Source organism: Malaclemys terrapin, chromosome 5, assembly GCF_027887155.1.
Source record: "Malaclemys terrapin pileata isolate rMalTer1 chromosome 5, rMalTer1.hap1, whole genome shotgun sequence".
NCBI lineage: Eukaryota > Metazoa > Chordata > Testudines > Emydidae > Malaclemys > Malaclemys terrapin.
In genome coordinates, this window is record NC_071509.1 from 14,686,113 (window position 1) to 14,704,035 (window position 17,923).

The following is a 17,923-nucleotide window of genomic DNA, read 5'->3' on the forward strand; positions in this document are numbered from 1 at the left end:
TGCCAGGGTTGGTGGTAATTCTGGCTGGCTGGCTGGCAGCACACACACATCGCCCTGGATCTCCAAAGCCCACTGGTGTCAGTGGAATGACTCCTATTGACTCCACAGGGCTTTGAATCAGGCCCTCAGAAAAGATCCTTGCTCTAGCCTGTCTGTTTGGGACAGTTCTTCCTCTCTCGGCAAACTCCGTCCCCAGCTCTCAGGTACCAGCAGGCTTCTAGATCCCACCTGGGAGAATGCTGCCTTGGGCATAATGCGCCGGAGGAGAGCTGCAGAGCTCTCTCCTTCAAATTGCATGTGGAGCTGAGTGATGTGGGGAGGGAGAACACTGCATTGGGCAGGGTGGATTTCCTTCCTTTGATCACATGCATAGAGCCCTCTTTGATAATTAAAGCCCTCTGTGGTAGATTCACCCCATGCCTGCCTGTCTAAGGTATCTGATGAAAACTCTGTTCACAGCGCTTAGCACATCCATCAAGGTGAGGGCTACATCGTGTCCCTAGTCTTTGTGGTCAGGATTTGCAAAAGTGGTAAGTGATTTTGGATGCCCAGCATGAGGGACCTTAAAGGGGCCTGGTTTGCAGGAGGGGCCGAGCACCTGCCCTGTGAAATCAGGCCCCCTTTAAGTGTCTCAAATTGGGCACTCAAAATCAGTGGTCACTTGAAAAGCCTTGGCTTCGTTGTATGGGGCTAGTCAAGAGAAGGACGCACAGCTTTCTTGAAGCATATCATCCTGTGCTGGCTATTACAGCATTTCTCAAATTACCTCAGTGCCCTGGCAGCAGGGCTCACCACTGCTTCGGGTTTCCAGAGGCCTTTTTCACTAACTACACTACAAACCAAACACATACTCAAACTCTTCGCTGCACCACACCCAGGGCAGGGCGGCTGCTTAATTTCCCCCTTCTGTTGGGTGTTTCTTTGATGTAAATCCAGCCTCAATCAGAGGTGAAGATGACATATAGCCAAAGCACAGGAGGGCAGAGCCACGCTGCAAACATGGAGAGTGGAGAGAGTAGATTAGGAGGAACTGTCTGCCAGCATTGAGGTAAAGTCCCCAGGAAAGGAAATGAACTGCACAAACAAAACGGCTGGATGTAATGAACACACACCATCATGTTACAGTGAGCAAATTTCCGTTTCCTTATTACTGTCCTAGTATTATTTTTTCCACACTCTGTCGTGGTTACAGGGAAGCTATGGAATCAAGACTGAATGGATACTATCACAGCCCTTTTAGCTCATGGGGAAGAGGCCTCTATTTTAGAACATCAGGTCCTGGGTTCTATTCCCATAGCTTATGCTTGTATCCGCCTATGATGGCTTCTGGGTGCAACCATCAGCTCTTTACAGTGTCTTTAGTAGGTATAGCGCAATTTCTCATGCTGCCTCCCAGTGGCCAGAACTAAGATAGCTGCCAACATGCCAATTAGTGGTACATGAACCTCACCTAGCACTGTTTCTAAACTGGCAGTAAATGCAACAGCACTTAGCTGCTGTTGACACCAATGGGAATTCCTCATGTGGATTTCAAACATGCCAGATTTGATGCTCATCGGGTGAGGATTGCCTGGCAGTATAAAGAGTGAAGTGGTGATACTTGGTGCTTTTGATGCAAGCACTTTACAAACACGTATGACTGTTCTTATCAATGGCTATTAGCCAAGATGGTCAGGGACATAACACCAGGCTCTGGGTGTCTTTCAGCTACCAGAAACTGGGACTGGATGACGGGATGGATCACTCAAAATTGCCCTGTTCTGTTCACTCCCTCCAAAGCACCTGGCATTGGCCAGTGTCAGAAGACAGAATACTGAACCACTGGTCTGACCCAATATGGCTGTGAGTTAGGTGTTATTTTCCCCATCTCTCAGATGGAGAAACCGAGACAAGGAGAAGTTAAATAAATAATTCATCCAAGGTTACAGATGGACTTCCCTGCCCATCCTCTCTCGCCACTCCGTGCAACCGCATCTATATGTCCTCTCTGTGGTCATTCAAGGGCACTGCTCTAGGCTCCTGGCTCCTCAACCATCACCTTTGTAGGGCAGAGATCCGCATCTCCCTCCTCACCAGGATTTTTTCCAGGCTGCTCAGTTCCCTGCCTACCGTGTGATATCCCCAGTAAGCAGCCAGACTGCCTAAATAGGCCAATACTTGCCCTTTGCTTTCTCTTCCGAGGTTATGAACAGCATGATTGCTAACAGCTCTTTATAAGCAGCCATATTTATTCTTACGGTGAGAGCAGTACAGAGAAAGCATATTAAAACAATGAGAGAACCTATACACATGCTAATAAGGTCCCAGCGTGGTTAAGCACTGGAATAAATTGCCTAGGGAGGTTGTGGAATCTCCATCATTGGAGGCTTTTAAGAGCAGGTTAGACAAACACTTGTCAGGGATGGTCTAGATAATACTCAGTCCTGCCTCGAGTGTAGGGGACTGGACTAGATGACCTCTTGAGGTCCCTTCTATGATAATAAGCTTACCAGAGATCCAGGGCCGGCTCCAGCATTTCTGCCGCCCCAAGCAAAAAAAAAAAAAAAAAAAAAGCCGCGATCAGCGGCGGCAGTTCAGCGGCAGGTCCTTCGCTCCTAGAGGGAGTGAGGGACCTGCTGCCCCCGAATTGCTGCAGGTGCCGCCCCCTCCCTTGGCCGCCCCAAGCACCTGCTTGTTAAGCTGGTGCCTGGAGCCGGCCCTGCAGAGATCACCCCCTGACTCCAACAAAGGCTCTGGCAGGAAATTAGTCCTTCAGACCCCACAAAGAGGTTCGTCTGTGGTTACAAGTTCATAACAGCCTTGGCTTAGAACCAGAACAACAATGAATAGTTCAGTCTCTCTTTTATACAGCTCGGGCCTTTGAGCTTGGCCTAGTGAACAAGTGATCAGTAGACAATGGTCCCCTCTTCCAAAGGCTGGGTTTTTGCATAACTGGGGTGGATTTCCCAGGAAATCCATGCCACATGTATTGTCCCAAAAGACCAAGGATGGTCCAGGCCCACAATAATATGTAACCTTTGCATTTAATACAACAGGCTCCAAAGACACGTAATTTTAATTCAATAAGGTTTTTCAAGGATATTGCCATAGCTTTCACACTAACCTTCTCCCATCCTCCATCGTCAGCCACAGAGATGCTCATGCATCCTTGGCACATCACTGCCTCCCTCAAAACCTTGAGCTGGCCTGGATTACATTTGCCCTGAATGCATAGGTGCTGACTTTTATTTTTCCCGTTGGTGCTCCACCACTGCTCCACCTTGAGGCCCTGCCCTCGCTCCACCTCTTCCCACCCCCACTCCACTCCCTGTCTCCCAAGCCCTCCCACCAGCCGCTCGCTGATCAGTGGCCAGCCCCGGGGCCGCCAGGAACTACTGTGACTGGTGGATGCTGAGCACTTCCTGTGCCCAAATGTATATTGTTCTCAAAACTTATCGGTGCATTGCCACAAGAGCCTTCTTTTTTCCCTTTCTAGGTCTCTTAGCGCCTTCATTTATTCTTACATTTGGACCAGCAAAAAGGGCAGGTAACCTGCTGAATTCTTATACTAACTCTCAGGCTAGCACTAGAGTCTTGCCTACATGCTCAGCGTTTAGCTGATCGCCATATTTGGGGTCGGGAAGGAATTTTCCTCCAGGGCAGATTGGCAGAGGCCCTGGGGGGTTTTCGCCTTCCTCCGCAGCGTGGGGCACGGTCACTTGCTGGAGGATTCTCTGCACCTTGAAGTCTTTAAATCACAAGTTGAGGACTTCAATAGCTCAGACATAGGTCAGAGGTTTGTTACAGGAGTGGGTGGGTGAGATTCTGTGGCCTGCGTTGTGCAGGAGGTCAGACTAGAAGATCATGATGGTCCCTTCTGAGCTTAAAGTCTATGAGTCTAAATGATTCCCAGTAAGACTAGTGTGAAGAACGTAATCATCAAAACTAAGCCAGGACTAGCAAACATTTCCCACTCAGATGAGATTGTCATGGGAACACCCAATGCCTGCTCAGCTTACAGTGTGTGGCTTTTGTGTACTTGCCTCTAAAATCCTCTCCAGTCTCATCAGCAAAATAGCTTAAAAGTCCTTTGCTGGTAATCAGGTCAAATCCAACAGTTAGTCAGGGGGGTTGATAGTTTGTTTTTTCACGTAACTCCTGTTGTTGCCGCTATATTGGCTAAGTTGCTGTGTTTGCTTTTCATAGCAGAATCCCCCATACAGCTGAGGGGGCAAATTCTGCCCTCACTTACACCAGCTGGTGCAATTCCATTGAAATCGATGAGGCTGCACTGGTGCAAATGGGGGCAGAATTTGGCTCAAGCGTTTAGATATCGAACCCCCTTCTGCAAGTGTTCACTAGCTGCCTCATCACTTACTGTACTGGACAAGCCCACAAAAAACTTGCCACTGGTTAGGCTGCTGGTGTGCTGAGACCACAGCCTGTCATGGTGACCAATACTGTCTCATTGTTCTCTTGTACTCCCTCAGTCTCTCTCAATCCATCTGCTGTCTCTTGTTTTACACTTCGATTGAGCGCTCTTTGGGGCAGGGTTTGTACAGCGCCTAGCACGATGGGGTCCTGGTCCATGTCTGGGGATCGTAGGTGCTACTGATATAGAAAGAAGGATACATAATAATTTGCTCCTGGGTAAAGTCCCATCAAAGCCAGTGGGACCCATAATTCAGTAGCAAGCACTGCTCCCCACAGTAAATGTCTGTAGAACTGAACCCACAGTGTGGGTGCAGATGAGTCTGGTACCATACATGGGTCTGCTGAACCAAAGTTATGGAGATAGGAGTATTAATTTTATTCAGCATAATGCTGCATATGTGGTGGGGATGGGTTGGTGTTCAGTTTCCCATCAAGTAACCACTGATGCTAAGGTACAGTAACTACAGGTTGGCCACATGTGATCATCACTGGATGGCTTAAAAATTTCCCTTTCATTAGTGGTGTTCTCTTACTTTCTTTATTGGGCCTGTCCTGTAGTAGGTGACTTCTGGGTACTCTTCTGGCTCCGTCCATCTGTTTCTTCACTTCAGCAGGTGGGTATTGTAGTTGTATGAATGCCTGATAGAGATCTTGTAAGTGTTTGTCTCTGTCTGAGGTGTTGGAGCAAATGTGGTTGTATCTTAGAGCTTGGCTGTAGACAATGGATCGTGCGGTGTGGTCTGGATGAAAGCTGGAGGCATGTAGGTAAGTATAGCAGTCAGTAGGTTTCTGGTATAGGGTAGTGTTTATGTGACCATCACTTATTAGCACTGTAGTGTCCAGGAAGTGGATCTCTTGTGTGGACTGGTCCAGGCTGAGATTGATGGTGGGATGGAAATTGTTGAAATCATGGTGGAATTCCTCATTTTTTCATGTTCTCTGTGTATATATATCTTCCTACTGTATTTTCCCCTGCATGCATCCAATGAAGTGTGTTTTAGCCCACAAAAGCTTATGCTCAAATAAATTTGTTAGTCTCTAAGGTGCCACAAGTACTCCTTGTTCTTTTTTCTGACATAGTGTAGACCTGGCCCTTGTGTCCCCTCTAAAAGGCTGCAGCAAGTTTGAGAACAAAATGGCTGCTGAATTCTGCAGCCCGAGATAATTTTTAGAAACTTAAAGGTGCAGTAGACTGAAAAGAAAAAAATAGATTGTTACCATCACCACACAGACACATTGTAAAAGGGCCATTTCTATTTATTTCATGCAGGTGATTCCCCTTCTTCAGCTGCTGGTACCAAAAGATGGCACTACGGAAGTCAGCAGAGAATGGCATTTTCTTTTTGTTAAAGTAGAATGCTGTTTTCCAAGCTGTGTTTCATAGAGTACCCCGGTGGTTCCCACAGTGAAATACTGGGAGAACCTAGAGGTAGGGGAACCACAGGTTGAGAAAGGAGGTGGGTCCCTGAGAGGATTTTTCTGTTATGAAGTGGGCTGTAGGTTGGAAAGTTTAGAAATCACTAATCTAGAAATTATGTAGGGGACTGTGTGTGCCACCACATTATGACAGTAGTTCTGAGCACTGATGTGGCACAACGTCTGGTCCAACTTAAATCTTAGATAGAAGCCTTTCCGGTTGCTTCTGAGAGCACCAAACACTTTGTGGGATAGTAGGTTCAGTTTTCCAGTTACCTCTGTGTGAAGCAGATGAGAGAGGCTGGCAGATTGGTACCTGTGGATTCCTATTCTAGGTGGTTCAAGTATCTTAGTACCATTCCATCCTATTGATATCAATGTATAGGTGAGCCAGGTTGACTTCAGTGTAGTTGTGTTCAATGTACTAGTGGGGAGTATTTCCCACTATTATTTTCTGATTATGAAGGGTGGTTGATTTCCTTATTTAAAACAAACAATGTTTTTATTTTTAACTACAGTATTTTACAGAAGTGTGAGTGTAACCCACACACTTCCTGGGTGTGGTGTTCTGTCCCCTCTAGTGGCACCGAGACCACTTAGAGAGAGATTAATTAGTTTGCTCTACCGCCTTAGCTAACAGCCAGTTGGTTTTTAGCTCATGCGGTAGAGGCTCATGCACTAAGCTCCAGAAGTCCCAGGTTTGATCCTGCCTGCTGATGAGCAGGGGCTGTTGGCATTGCATAAGCACCTAATCACTGTAGTAATACAACTGTAACCAGCAGGGTTTGAATAATTACTGTAGAATACCATAGGGTGGTACGTGTGTATAGGTAAGGTGTATGTGTAAAATAATCAAGTGTTGTATTTAATCTAGAAATGTGATTTGGGGCATTAAAAAGTGGGATTCTAATGCAGAAGACTTGAATTAACCTATTTTTGTCTTCTACAGCAGGGCCAGCTCCAGGCACCAGCTAAGGAAGCTGGTGCTTGGGGCGGCCAATACAAAGGGGCGGCACGTCCGGGTCTTCGGCGGGAATTTGGTGGTGGGTCCCTCAGTCCCTCTCTTCCTCTTTGAGCTGCCGCTGAAGTGCCACTGAAGAGGAAGAGAGGGAGCGAAGGACCCGCCGCCGAACTGCCGCCGAAGAATGGAGCGGCACAACTGAGCTGCCGCCGATCGGCTTTTTTATTTATTTATTTTTTTCCGCCGCTTGGGGCGGCAGAAAACCTGGAGCCGGCCCTGTTCTACAGTAGTGTTTTGGGCCCTTAATGCACTATTTTTATAAAAGGAAAGCTGAAGTGAAAGTGGCATTTGAATCACTATAGTATTCCTTATCTGACCATTTGCACCTTAATTTTCTAAGGCATATCTTTATGTTAAAAGGACACTATCAAATGTACTATTATTTGCCTTATTGTGACCTCACCTCAGTGTATACTGGTGTCACTCCATTGATTGCAATGGAGTTACTCCTATTTTACATTGGTACAAGTGAGATTAGAATCAGGCCCCCTATATTTTTAAAAGTAGTTTTTTCTACACTATGCTATAAATATTATCTTAGAGTATGACAACTGAAAGAATCTTTATAATTGAAATTTATTTTTCACCATGTATGCAGTTTGGTTACTTTTTGAATATCACTCAGTTTAACTAATGACTTCAGGATTTCTTGTGATAGAAGTATGTTGCAGTGTTTGGGTTACAAACAGTGCTGGGGGATGCTGATTTTTAGATGGGATTTTTTTTTTTTTTAAACTGGACTGCATTCCTTTAAGCACCAACCATTCTCATAGAAAAACGGTGTTCCTGTCTTTCAGGAATATACCTCCTGTGGCTTGATTTAAAGGTAACCTGCAAAGGGAAATAAATGAATGTGGGGCCTTCAGTGCTTCTTTGTGCGGTATGGAGAAGCTCTGGAATGTTTCTTGGTTTTGAAAAGGATTTTGCTGTAACATTAGAAATTCAGCTCTTGTCTGCCTTGGAGATGCTCTGAGCAACTGGAGAAGTAGTAGGCTGCTGCCATGCAGAAACCATGGAAGTGATTAGCTTAGAATGACAGTGATTTTGATCTAGTTGGTTTAAATCTCTATTTGGTTTTTTTTCCGTTTGTCAAACACCTGTTTAACTCAAACACTTGCTCCTTTCATTAAGGTCTGAAGCAGCTCCTGGGACACACAGCTGAGCCAACCTAAGTTCTCCAGCAAAAGTCTGAAAGACCAGACTTTAGATCATTGACAGCGCTAGAGGAAAAAGGAAACAGAATGAATTGTTTTACAAACCCATTTTCTCCCCGCTCTGTAGGGGGGAGCATCCCCACTTGATGAATTCCCTTCTCTCCTCCTGAAGGACTGCAGTAACACAGGCTACATCTACACGGCAGCACTTACGCCAGTGTAGCACTTGTGGTGAAGATGCCCTAAGCCAAGGGGAGAGAGATCTCCCGTCAGCTTAACAACTCCTCCCTCTGAGAGGCGGTAGCCATGTTGGCTGGAGAAGCTCTCCTGCCAACATAGCACGGTCTACACCGGCGCTTAGGTCGGTATAACTTACCAGGAGTGTGAATAATCCACACCCCTGAGCAATGTATAACTTACATGTCTCAAAAGTAACCTGTAATGTAGACAAAACCTTAGAAGGCGGGGGGCTTAAAACGTGTCCTGGACTCTGACTGGTGTGTATTGTTTGTTTGACCAGGGACAAGGGGCTCTGTCTGAGAGACTCAGGAGCTTTAGCATGCAGGATCTCTCAACCATTCGAGGAGACAGCAGCAGTCCTGTGCCGCCTCCAGTCACTGTACGAACAAGCAGCAAACAGAGCAAGCCCAAAACATCCAGAAGTGCATCAGAAAGCGCGGGCGGCTCAGGTAAGTCTCGGCATTTTCCTCCGTCTTGTGTTGTTACCTGAAGTTTTTTTTCTCCACTCACTGATCCTCAAAGTGGAGCAACAGAGGAATGCAGGAAGCACTGGCGATGTAGAATCATAGAATATCAGGGTTGGAAGGGACCTCAGGAGGCCATCTAGTCCAACCCGCTGCTCAAAGCAGGACTAATCCCCAGACAGATTTTTACCCCAATTCCCTAAATGGCCCCCTCAAGGATTGAACTCACAACCCTGGGTTTAGCAGGCCAATGCTCAAACCACTGAGCTATCCCTCCGGTGTAATCAATGCCAGGAAAGGTGTCTTACAAATTCCCTTTCACGATATGGCCCAAGTCAGACAAGTGGCTTGTAGGCAATTGTTTTGCAGTGACTGAATTGTCCTGCCTCTAGAGGTAGAAATCATTATAACAGCTGTGTCAGTACAGATATTGTAATGCTTAAGTTCACAGGGTAGCATCACAGCTTAGTGTCAGGGCAATTAAAGGAGGGAGCAAGATTGCTGTCATGCTGTGTGATGGCCACCTTTTTGGCAGACACCAAGGATTGAACCTTAAACTTCCAGAGGGGACAAGCATGAGTTTCTACAGCTTGAACTAATGCAGTGGCTCTCAACCTTTCCAGACTACCGTACCCATTTCAGGAGGTACACCTCACTTAAAAACTATTTGCTTACAAAATCAGAGCTAAAGATACAGAAGTGTCACCGCCCACTGTTACTGAAAAATGTCTTGCTTTCTTATTTTATAATTATATGGTAAAAGGGAATCAATTGGAATATAAATATTGTACTTCTATTTCCGTGTATAGAGCAGTATCAACAAGTCATTGTCTGTATGAAATTGTAGTTTGTACTAACTTGGCTAGTGCTTTTTATGTAGCCTGTTGTAAAACTAGGCAAATATCTAGGTAAGTTGATGTACCTCCTGGAAGACCTCTGAGTACCCCGAGGGGTACGTGTACCCTGGTTGAGAACCACTCTTCTAAGGGGTCAGACTCTGGGGCTGGAGACTGCAGCAGATCCTTATCCTCCTCAGGGCAGCACAGAGCAGGATGTATGATGCACATAGACAATATAATCCCGCCGCAAGATTGTGTCGATCAGGACAAACATGCCGAGCTGACAGCTTTCATGTACCAGTGGAGTCCAGTGACTGCTGAATGTGGGTGGGTGAAATTGACACTCAGGGTCCATTTATCATAAGGAGTAAAGAGCGTAGGGTAAAATCTTCAAAAGTACTTAAGTGACTTACGCACAAGTCCCATTTTCAAAAGTAACTCAGGAGCTTAAGTCTCATTGAAAGTCAGTGGGACTTAGGCTCCTAATTTTCTTTTGAAAATGGGACTTACGCCTCTATGTCACCTAATTTTGAAAATTGTACCCACGACATGGTGTGTATCTAGTGTGAATTAGGTACACCAGTGCCTACCCTGACTGTCTTCTGAATCACCACTGAAATGTACAGTAGATATTATGACAGTCATATTTTAAGATACTGCACTATAGACAAAGACAACTCATGAATAAACTCCCATCAATGTATGTGTAAGGATAGATGCCAAGATTTGAAAGCTATTTATGAGGGATGTCCCGTAAGTGTGGGGGGAGGGAGAGGAATAGAAGCAATTGCCTCTGAAATGTATTTGATTAGATTCAGCTTCTAGGAGGACAAAGCAGAAAAGCAGCACAAATTTTGCTTTGTCAGAAAAGTGTGGAGGTCAGAAGAGGGAGAGATTTCATTATAAAGATTTTTGCAAGTTCAGGTGTGAAAAGCTTCGTAGGCCCAGATCCAAAATGTTTGGCTTGAGCCATCTCTGCAGATAAATTAATCTGCAAGCTTGTTAGATAGTGGATTGTTCCAGACAATGTTTTCCAGAATTCTTCTATATCACCCTGAGGCCAAAACTCCTGTAACTCCCTGTTTGATTCTGGGGAGAGGTAAGGTTCTTGAGAGGTTAGGTTCTCCTGGAAAGCAGCAGGTTTGTCAGCCTTTGGAGGCTGGTCAGGGAAGTGGAAAGTAGAGTTGTTTGAAATCTAGCAATTTCAATTTCTGGTGGGGTCTGTGTAAACGTTTGCTGGGTTTCAGATTTATGTGAATTTGCACCTTCCCCCCCCCCCCCCCCCCCCCAGGTTTGCTTTGAGTACTGGGATCTACCGGTAATGTCTGTTCCTTGGTTACCACCATCATCATATTTGAGCACCTTACAAATTCTTAAGATTATAAATCACAAGGATCTCTGGTGATGTTTTTTCCATCCCCCCATTTGTAAGGGTTTGTCTATACACAAACCTACACCAAAATAATAAAATTGCTTTTAATTCACACTTCTGTTATTCCAGGGCAAGTTTGTGTGTGAACACACTTGGCTCCAATTTGTGTGTCATATTTTGATTGATTAACAGGACACTCTCAATCTGAAATAAGAGGGTTCACAACAACAAAATGCGACATTCTTAATCCAAAATAAGTGATCGCATGCAGACTTCCACCAAAATAACCAGTAAACCTGCTTTAGATATATGTTTGATTTTGTGGGTAGACCAGCCCTTGTGTTTTGTTCTAAAGTGTGTGACACTGGGCTCAAATGAACTCAAACTCACTCAACATTGCTGATTTTGGCCTGGTTTCACACTGACGCCAGACACTGACCTTGGGTCTTCCACAGCTGGGCCCTGAATAACTGAACTGTTCATGAACCATTCAGCAAAGCTGGGCTGAGTTCAGAGTTCCTCGCAAAAATCAAGGATCCAGGTGATTTGTGTGTGATTTGGTGTTTTGTAATTACATTTGTAAACAGTGTATGTGTGCAAGTGAGAGGGAGAGAGAGACAGGTGGTACCATGTCTGGAGAGCCATGGACAGGGGTAAGCAGCTGGACTTCCCACCCTACTGCAAACAGAGTGCACTCACACTAGATACAGTCCAAACTGCCCTCTTTCCTGGAGTTTGCCTCCCAAATTAACAACAAAACACAAATATATCTATGATGTCAGTGGTGCCCTCTATCTCACAAACATTTACTGTACATCTTTTTATACTACTGGGTTAGAGCTAAAAGGACTCAGCTGCTCTGACATCAGAAGGAATCAGCAAAAGTATCTCTGCCTCTGTGCACAGTACTTGACAGGGTGACTCAGCTGAAAGGCTTTGCATTCCTGTAAAGGGTCTGAGAACCTGCCAGACAGTTACAGTGACAGCAGTAGCTAGATTACAGGGGACAGGCATAAATCTCCTACAGCTTCAAGAGGATTTACAGAAATCCTGGCCCATGCTAAAATATTGTAACAACCGGGACTCGGTATTGTAAGCCTTCTGTATGTGGAACTCCTGCTTTGTGAAGAGAGTTATTCCAGCCTGGCGTGCAGTACTGGGTCCCGTGTTTGCAAAAGAGGAAATCTAGGGTTACCATATTTTAATTTAAAAAAAGGAGGACACTCCGGCCCCGACCCAACTCCGCCCCTTCCCCGACCCAACTCCGCCCCCGCCCCTTCCCCAAAGTCCCCGCCCCAACTCTGCCCCCTCCCCTGAATGCGCCGCCCCCCTGCTCCTCCCCCTCCCCTGCTTCCCGCGAATCAAATGTTCGCGGAAAGCCTGAAACAGGGAGGCAGCAGGTAAGCTGGGGCTGGGCTGGGGCGGGGCGCGGCGCAGCCCAGTCCAGCCCCCCCAGCCGAGCGGCTCCCTCTGGCGGCCGGCTGGCCCAGGCCGAGAGGCTCTGGTCCCGGCGTCTCCCGCCCGGCTCGGGCCCTGGGGCGCCGGCCCTGATTCTGGCCGAGAGGCTCCGGCCCGCCCTGGCCCCGCCGGCCCCAGCGGCCCCGGCCGAGCACCGCCAGCCCCAGAGGCTCAGACCCCCGGCCGAGCACCGCCGGCCCCAGGCTCTGGCCCGGACCCAAGCCCCATGACCCCTCCCTCCCTATTTTCCCGGACATGTCTGGCTTTTTGGGATTTCCTTCCGGACGGGGATTTGAGGCCCAAAAAGCCGGACATGTCCGGGAAAATCCGGACATATGGTAACCCTAGGAAATCTAGTTATTCGGGCACAAGCCTAGGGGCATGGCTACACTTGCAGATGTAGAGCACTGTGAGTTAAACCGCCTTCGGAGAGCGCAGTAGGGAAAGTGCTGCAGTCTGTCCACACTGACAGCTGCTTGCGCACTGGCGTGGCCACATTTGCGGCATTTGCAGCAGCATTGGGAGCGGTGCATTATGGGTAGCTATCCCAGCATGCAAGTGACTGCAAAGTGCTTTTCAAATGGGGGATGGGATGGAGTGTGACAGAGAGTGTGTTGTGTGTATGTGGGGGAAGAGAGAGTGGGTTTTTGGGGGGCTGAGAGCACGTCAGCATGCTGTCTTGTAAGTTCAGACAGCAGCAGACCTCCCTCTCCTCTCCGTCTCTCTCACGCACAGCATTCCCGGCTGTGAGAAACGGAGCTTTCAAACGGCATGTCTGCATTCCTACAGTGATTCAAAACAATGACAGGAGTGGCCACTTGACTTAAGGGGATTATGGGACATTTCTGGAGGCTGATCAGAGCACAGTAATGCAACACCTCGTCCACACTGGCGCCATGGCGCTCCAGCGGGGGCGCAGCAAACATTATTCCACTCGCCGAGATGGAGTACCAGGAGCGCTCTAGCCGTGGAGTCAGAGCGCTCTACATGCCTTGCCAGTGTGGACAGGGAGTGAGCTAGGGCACCTGGGGCTCCTTTATTGTGCTATAACTCACAAGTAGCCAAGCCCTAGGACTTAAGAGACCTGAGTTCAAGTTCTTCCTCCAGCACAGACTTCCTGTGTGACCTTGGATAAGTCACATAGGCCCAGAGCCTCAAAGAGATTTAGGTGCCTTATTCCTAATGGGAGTTAGATGCCTAAATATCTTTTGAGGATCTGGGCCTTAGTGTCTCTGTGCCTCAGTGCATCTGAATCAAATGGGGATAGTAGCACTTCCCAGAGGTGTTGTGAAGACAAGTGTTAAAGATTGCAAGGTGCTCAGATGCTATGGTAAATACCTTAGCTAGGTTCTTATGTGCTTTTTACTTCAGTGATTGAAATTAATAAAATATACAATTAAGTCCCCCCAGAAGTTCCCCTTTGGGATCAGTTCCAGCTGTTGGATAGAGTTTCTGGAGGAGAGTGTGGTGTTCCTGAACCGCTTTCTCTGTTGCTAGTAATAACATTCCATCTTGTCACAAGGTCTGAGTGTCTATGGCCCATCCAAATTCCTATTTTGCACATGGGAGGAAAATTCTCTCTTGAGAAAGCCATGTGTTAGTGTCACGGAGTGCTCTATGCACCACTGTAGCCCCTCCTTCTGGCTGCATCCAGCAATTAGCTCTGCCTGGCCATCAGCCCTTCCTGCACTTGCACTCCATTGCTCTCTCTCGGGACACAAATGCTCCCGCTTCGTGGCTTGGCCCTCTGGCCAGGTCACTGTAGTCCTCCCCTTTCCAGGTACTATCAACATCCTCCACAGCATCCCAGGCACAGGCATCAATTCCATGGGTGCTGCAAGGCTGGAGTGCCCATGGAAAAAAAAAAAAATAGTGAGCACCCACCAGCCACCCAACAATCAGCTGGTCAGTGGGCCCCACCAATCAGCTTCTCTCCTCCCCCCCAGCACTTCCTGCCCACCACCAATCAGCTGTTCGGTGGCTGGCAGGAGGCACTGGGGGATGCAGAGGAGCATGGGTAGGAAGAGGCAGAGCAAGGGCATGGCACACTTGGGGGAGGGGGCAGGAAGAGTCAGGGTGGGAGCAGAGTCTCAGGGGATGGACAGGAAGAAGCAGAGCAAGGGTGGGGCCTTGGGGCAGGGTCTCAGAGCAGGGTGGAGCACTCCCAGGAAAAGCTGAAAGTCAGCACCTGTGGTCCTAGGCAGTCCTGAATTCCACTGCCCTGGCTAAGTGATTCCCTCCGTGACTGGGATGAATGGTCCCAGACAGTTTTCAAGATCACTGCCCCAGTTGTACCACTCACTCATTCAGTGGCTGGTAGGGGAACCCAGGCCTACCCCCTACATTGGGTTCCAGTTCAGGGGTCCTATCTCCTGCAGCTGAGGTCTGTACTACCCAAACCTTCCTGCCTCCCCCCTGCACTACTTACCTTGCCTATCTCAGGCTCGTATTCACCACTGTAGCTAAACCCCCATCTGCTAGACAAACCCTTCCTTTTTGGTTCAAACCCCTTTCCATCCCATATCCCAGAGAGAGTTCCTAGAGCCCACTTTCTGCCACCAGCTCCCTGGTTTTATAGACACCCCTCCTGTTGCTCCACAGGTGAGCTTTCTGCTTCCCTTAATTAGGGCTCTCCCCTCCCTGTAAATATCCCCCAGCTTGCAGCCTAATAGGTTAATTGGCCCACCTGGCCTACGTTATCCCCTTCTAGTAAGTGTGGGGAACACACCCCATCATGGTTGGTCTTTCTAAAACCTTTACCTTGTTTCCTGCACTTAGCACCATCTGCCTTTTGCCTACATTACTCGTGGATCAACAGGCAATTGATTTAAACCAGCTCTATGTTGTTTCAGTGATGAGGTGGCTGCTAAACAATGTTCTGCAGTTTAATAGTAGTAATACAAATGGCTCCATGCATCACTAAGGCACTGAGGGCCCAATCCCATAGATGCCTAGGGTGTGTCTACACTGCACTCCAATGCCCACGGCTGGCCTGTGTCAGCTGACTCAAGCTCAGGCTATGGGGCTGTAAAATTGCAGTGTAGACGTTTGGGCTCGGGCTGGAGCTTGTACTCTGGGACCCCGTGGGAGGGGAGAATGTCTACACTGCAATCTAAGCCCAGGGTTAGTAGAATTCGAGTTAACAGACCCTGGGTTTGTTACCTCATTTGTAACCCCAGGTTAGGGATTATTGAAACCTGGGTCCTAGCCTGGTGCTCCAGTGTCTGTGATGCGTTATGCGGGCTCAAGTCCAACCACTCATATCCCAGACTTCCCAGTGCGCTCACAAAACATGGCCACTTTAGCCCTTTGTTCGTGGAGCAGTGTGGGAAAACTTGATTGTCCATCAAACTTGACAGTCCAGAGGACAAAGAAAGTTGGTCCATGGCACCATGGGACACTTTTGGCAGCTCCCAAAGCATGAGTCTAGCAAGGCTGCATCTACACTGCAAAGAAAATAGGGCTTAAACCTATTGGGTCCCAGCTTGACTCAGGTTTGGACCCTCCACCCCTGATAGGTCCTGGACTGGGTCTGAGCCCTGGGTTAGCACGATTTGTGTGTAGATTGAAGGGAGATTGGCTTGAGCCTGAGTCTGAACCCTGGGCTTACGTTGCAGTGTAGACATACACTTAGGTTTGGTCTACATCTAAAACTTAGGTTGACCTAGCTGCATCGCTTGGAGCCAGTGGCACTGTAACACTTTTTACAGTGGGGGTGCCGAAAGCCAGTGGTCCCCAAAATTTTTACCTCTCACCCCCTCTTACCCCTGTCTGTGCCCCCTCTTCCCAGAGCTTGGGCCAGGACTAGCTGTGGCTTGCGGGTGAGAGGGGACGCGGATGGGGGTAAGGGGGCTGAGGCTGGGACCACAGCTGGGGGTGGGTCCTGCAGCTGGGACCCTGGGTGCGGGGCCAGGAGCAGAGCCCTAGGTGTGAGACTGGTGGCAGCCAGGACCCCAGGCGCGGGGCTAGGAGCGGAGCCCCGGGCGTGAAGCCGGCAGCTCCAGGACTAGGCCGATGGAAGATTTCTTTCATGGATCTTGCTACTGCCTCTCAATGGGGTAAATTTCCTGCAGTGATGAAAACCCCCCTTCCTTGGCTGTGGTAAGCGTCTACACTACTGCCCTGTAGCAGTGTAGCTGCAGCTTTGCCATTGTAGCACTTGTAGTGTAGACACAGCTTTAGGGCTAGACTCTCCCAGCCACTCAGGGCAATAAGGGAGATTACAGCCTCCCTTGCTCGCCTGGTTGGCCCTGCTCTGATGGTGACTGGCTGTGGGGAGGGGTAATTCACCCAAGCAGGGGGTTTTCCCCTGATACTCCCCACCATAGAGAGGGGTGGAGCCTGAGAGAAAGTCTGACTCCATCCCCATTCCCCTCTCGTTGGCCAGAGTAGGTGGCTGGATGCACAGGGGGGAACTGCTCCCTGAAAATGGGTGGTGGGTCCGAGAGCCACAGCCCATTATCTGCTCTCCTGGCACAGCACAGCTACATGTGATGTTGCCCGCAGATAGTCATGTGACAGTCTAGCCCCTAGGCTGGGGAGTAACTGTGTTCCAGTGCGGAGGTCCCATTGAAGTCATGACACGTATCTGCCTATGTGAGTACATGTATTCCTGGGTGTATCCTTTGTCAGCCTCTTGCCCCAATAAAAAGAGGCATGTCGGGGTTGGGCTGGGAGCATGGCAGAGCTCATGACTGGACCTCTTTGGCAGAAGAGACCTAGCACCAGCAATGTAAGTTAGAGCAGGATTGTTTCTGTTCTAACTTTGTGCTGGGACCAGGTGGCCCTGAACTGGGAAGATGCAGCCGGCTCCCTGAGGCTGCCACTGCTCTACAAAGTGGAGAATCAGGGCCCAATTGGGGTTTTCTTGTAACTTCTCAAACTAAGGATTTGCAGAGCAGACTCTAAGTGCATGACAAATTGGTCATTCGGGTGTTCCTAAACTTCGGGGCATCTACTAACCACAACGACTCTGGGAGTGAATATATGATGGGGGGCCAAAATATGTCTATTACGTGAACTAAGATAGATATTGGGAAAATAAACCCCCTTGAAAAGATTATCTGTAAGTGAGATCAGAACTGCTGTCCTTCCCTCTTCCTGCTATTTCTTTTTTAGCAGCAGCCATGGTGCGTTAAGCAGAGCCTTAGGAATTGAGTTTAGGGCTTGGTTCTGATCTAATCTGTCTATGCCATAGAGTTTCATCCTGCCCCCCTTCACCGTAGTACCTGACTGCCTTCTGTGTAAAATCAACAGCAAGTCCCTAGCAGACTTCATGGAGTCTCTGGCACCTCTCTTACACTGGTTTTACACTGACATTGACTTGAGTGGAGTGACTCCTGATTTGTGCTGGTCTGAAACAAGAATCAGGCCCTCAGTGATCAGATGGCTCAATGCAGGGGTGGCCAACCTGTGGCTCCAGAGCCGCATGCGGCTCTTCAGAAGTTAATATGCGGCTCCTTGCATAGGCACCAACTCCAGGGCTGGAACTACAGGCGCCAACTTTCCAATGTGCCGTGTGTGTGTGTGTGTGTGCTCACTGCTCA

General features: G+C 48.3%; 1 protein-coding gene across 4 annotated transcripts in view; it reads left to right on the top strand.

Moving 5' to 3' along the window:
- Positions 1-17,923, top strand: part of REEP1 (receptor accessory protein 1) — a 101,685-nt gene that overhangs the window by 56,496 nt on the left and 27,266 nt on the right. For all 4 annotated transcript variants that reach the window (XM_054029771.1, XM_054029772.1, XM_054029773.1 and 1 more), the window contains exon 6: positions 8,525-8,693. In XM_054029771.1, the coding sequence (XP_053885746.1) occupies positions 8,525-8,693 (169 nt within the window). The remainder of the gene's footprint in view (positions 1-8,524; positions 8,694-17,923) is intronic.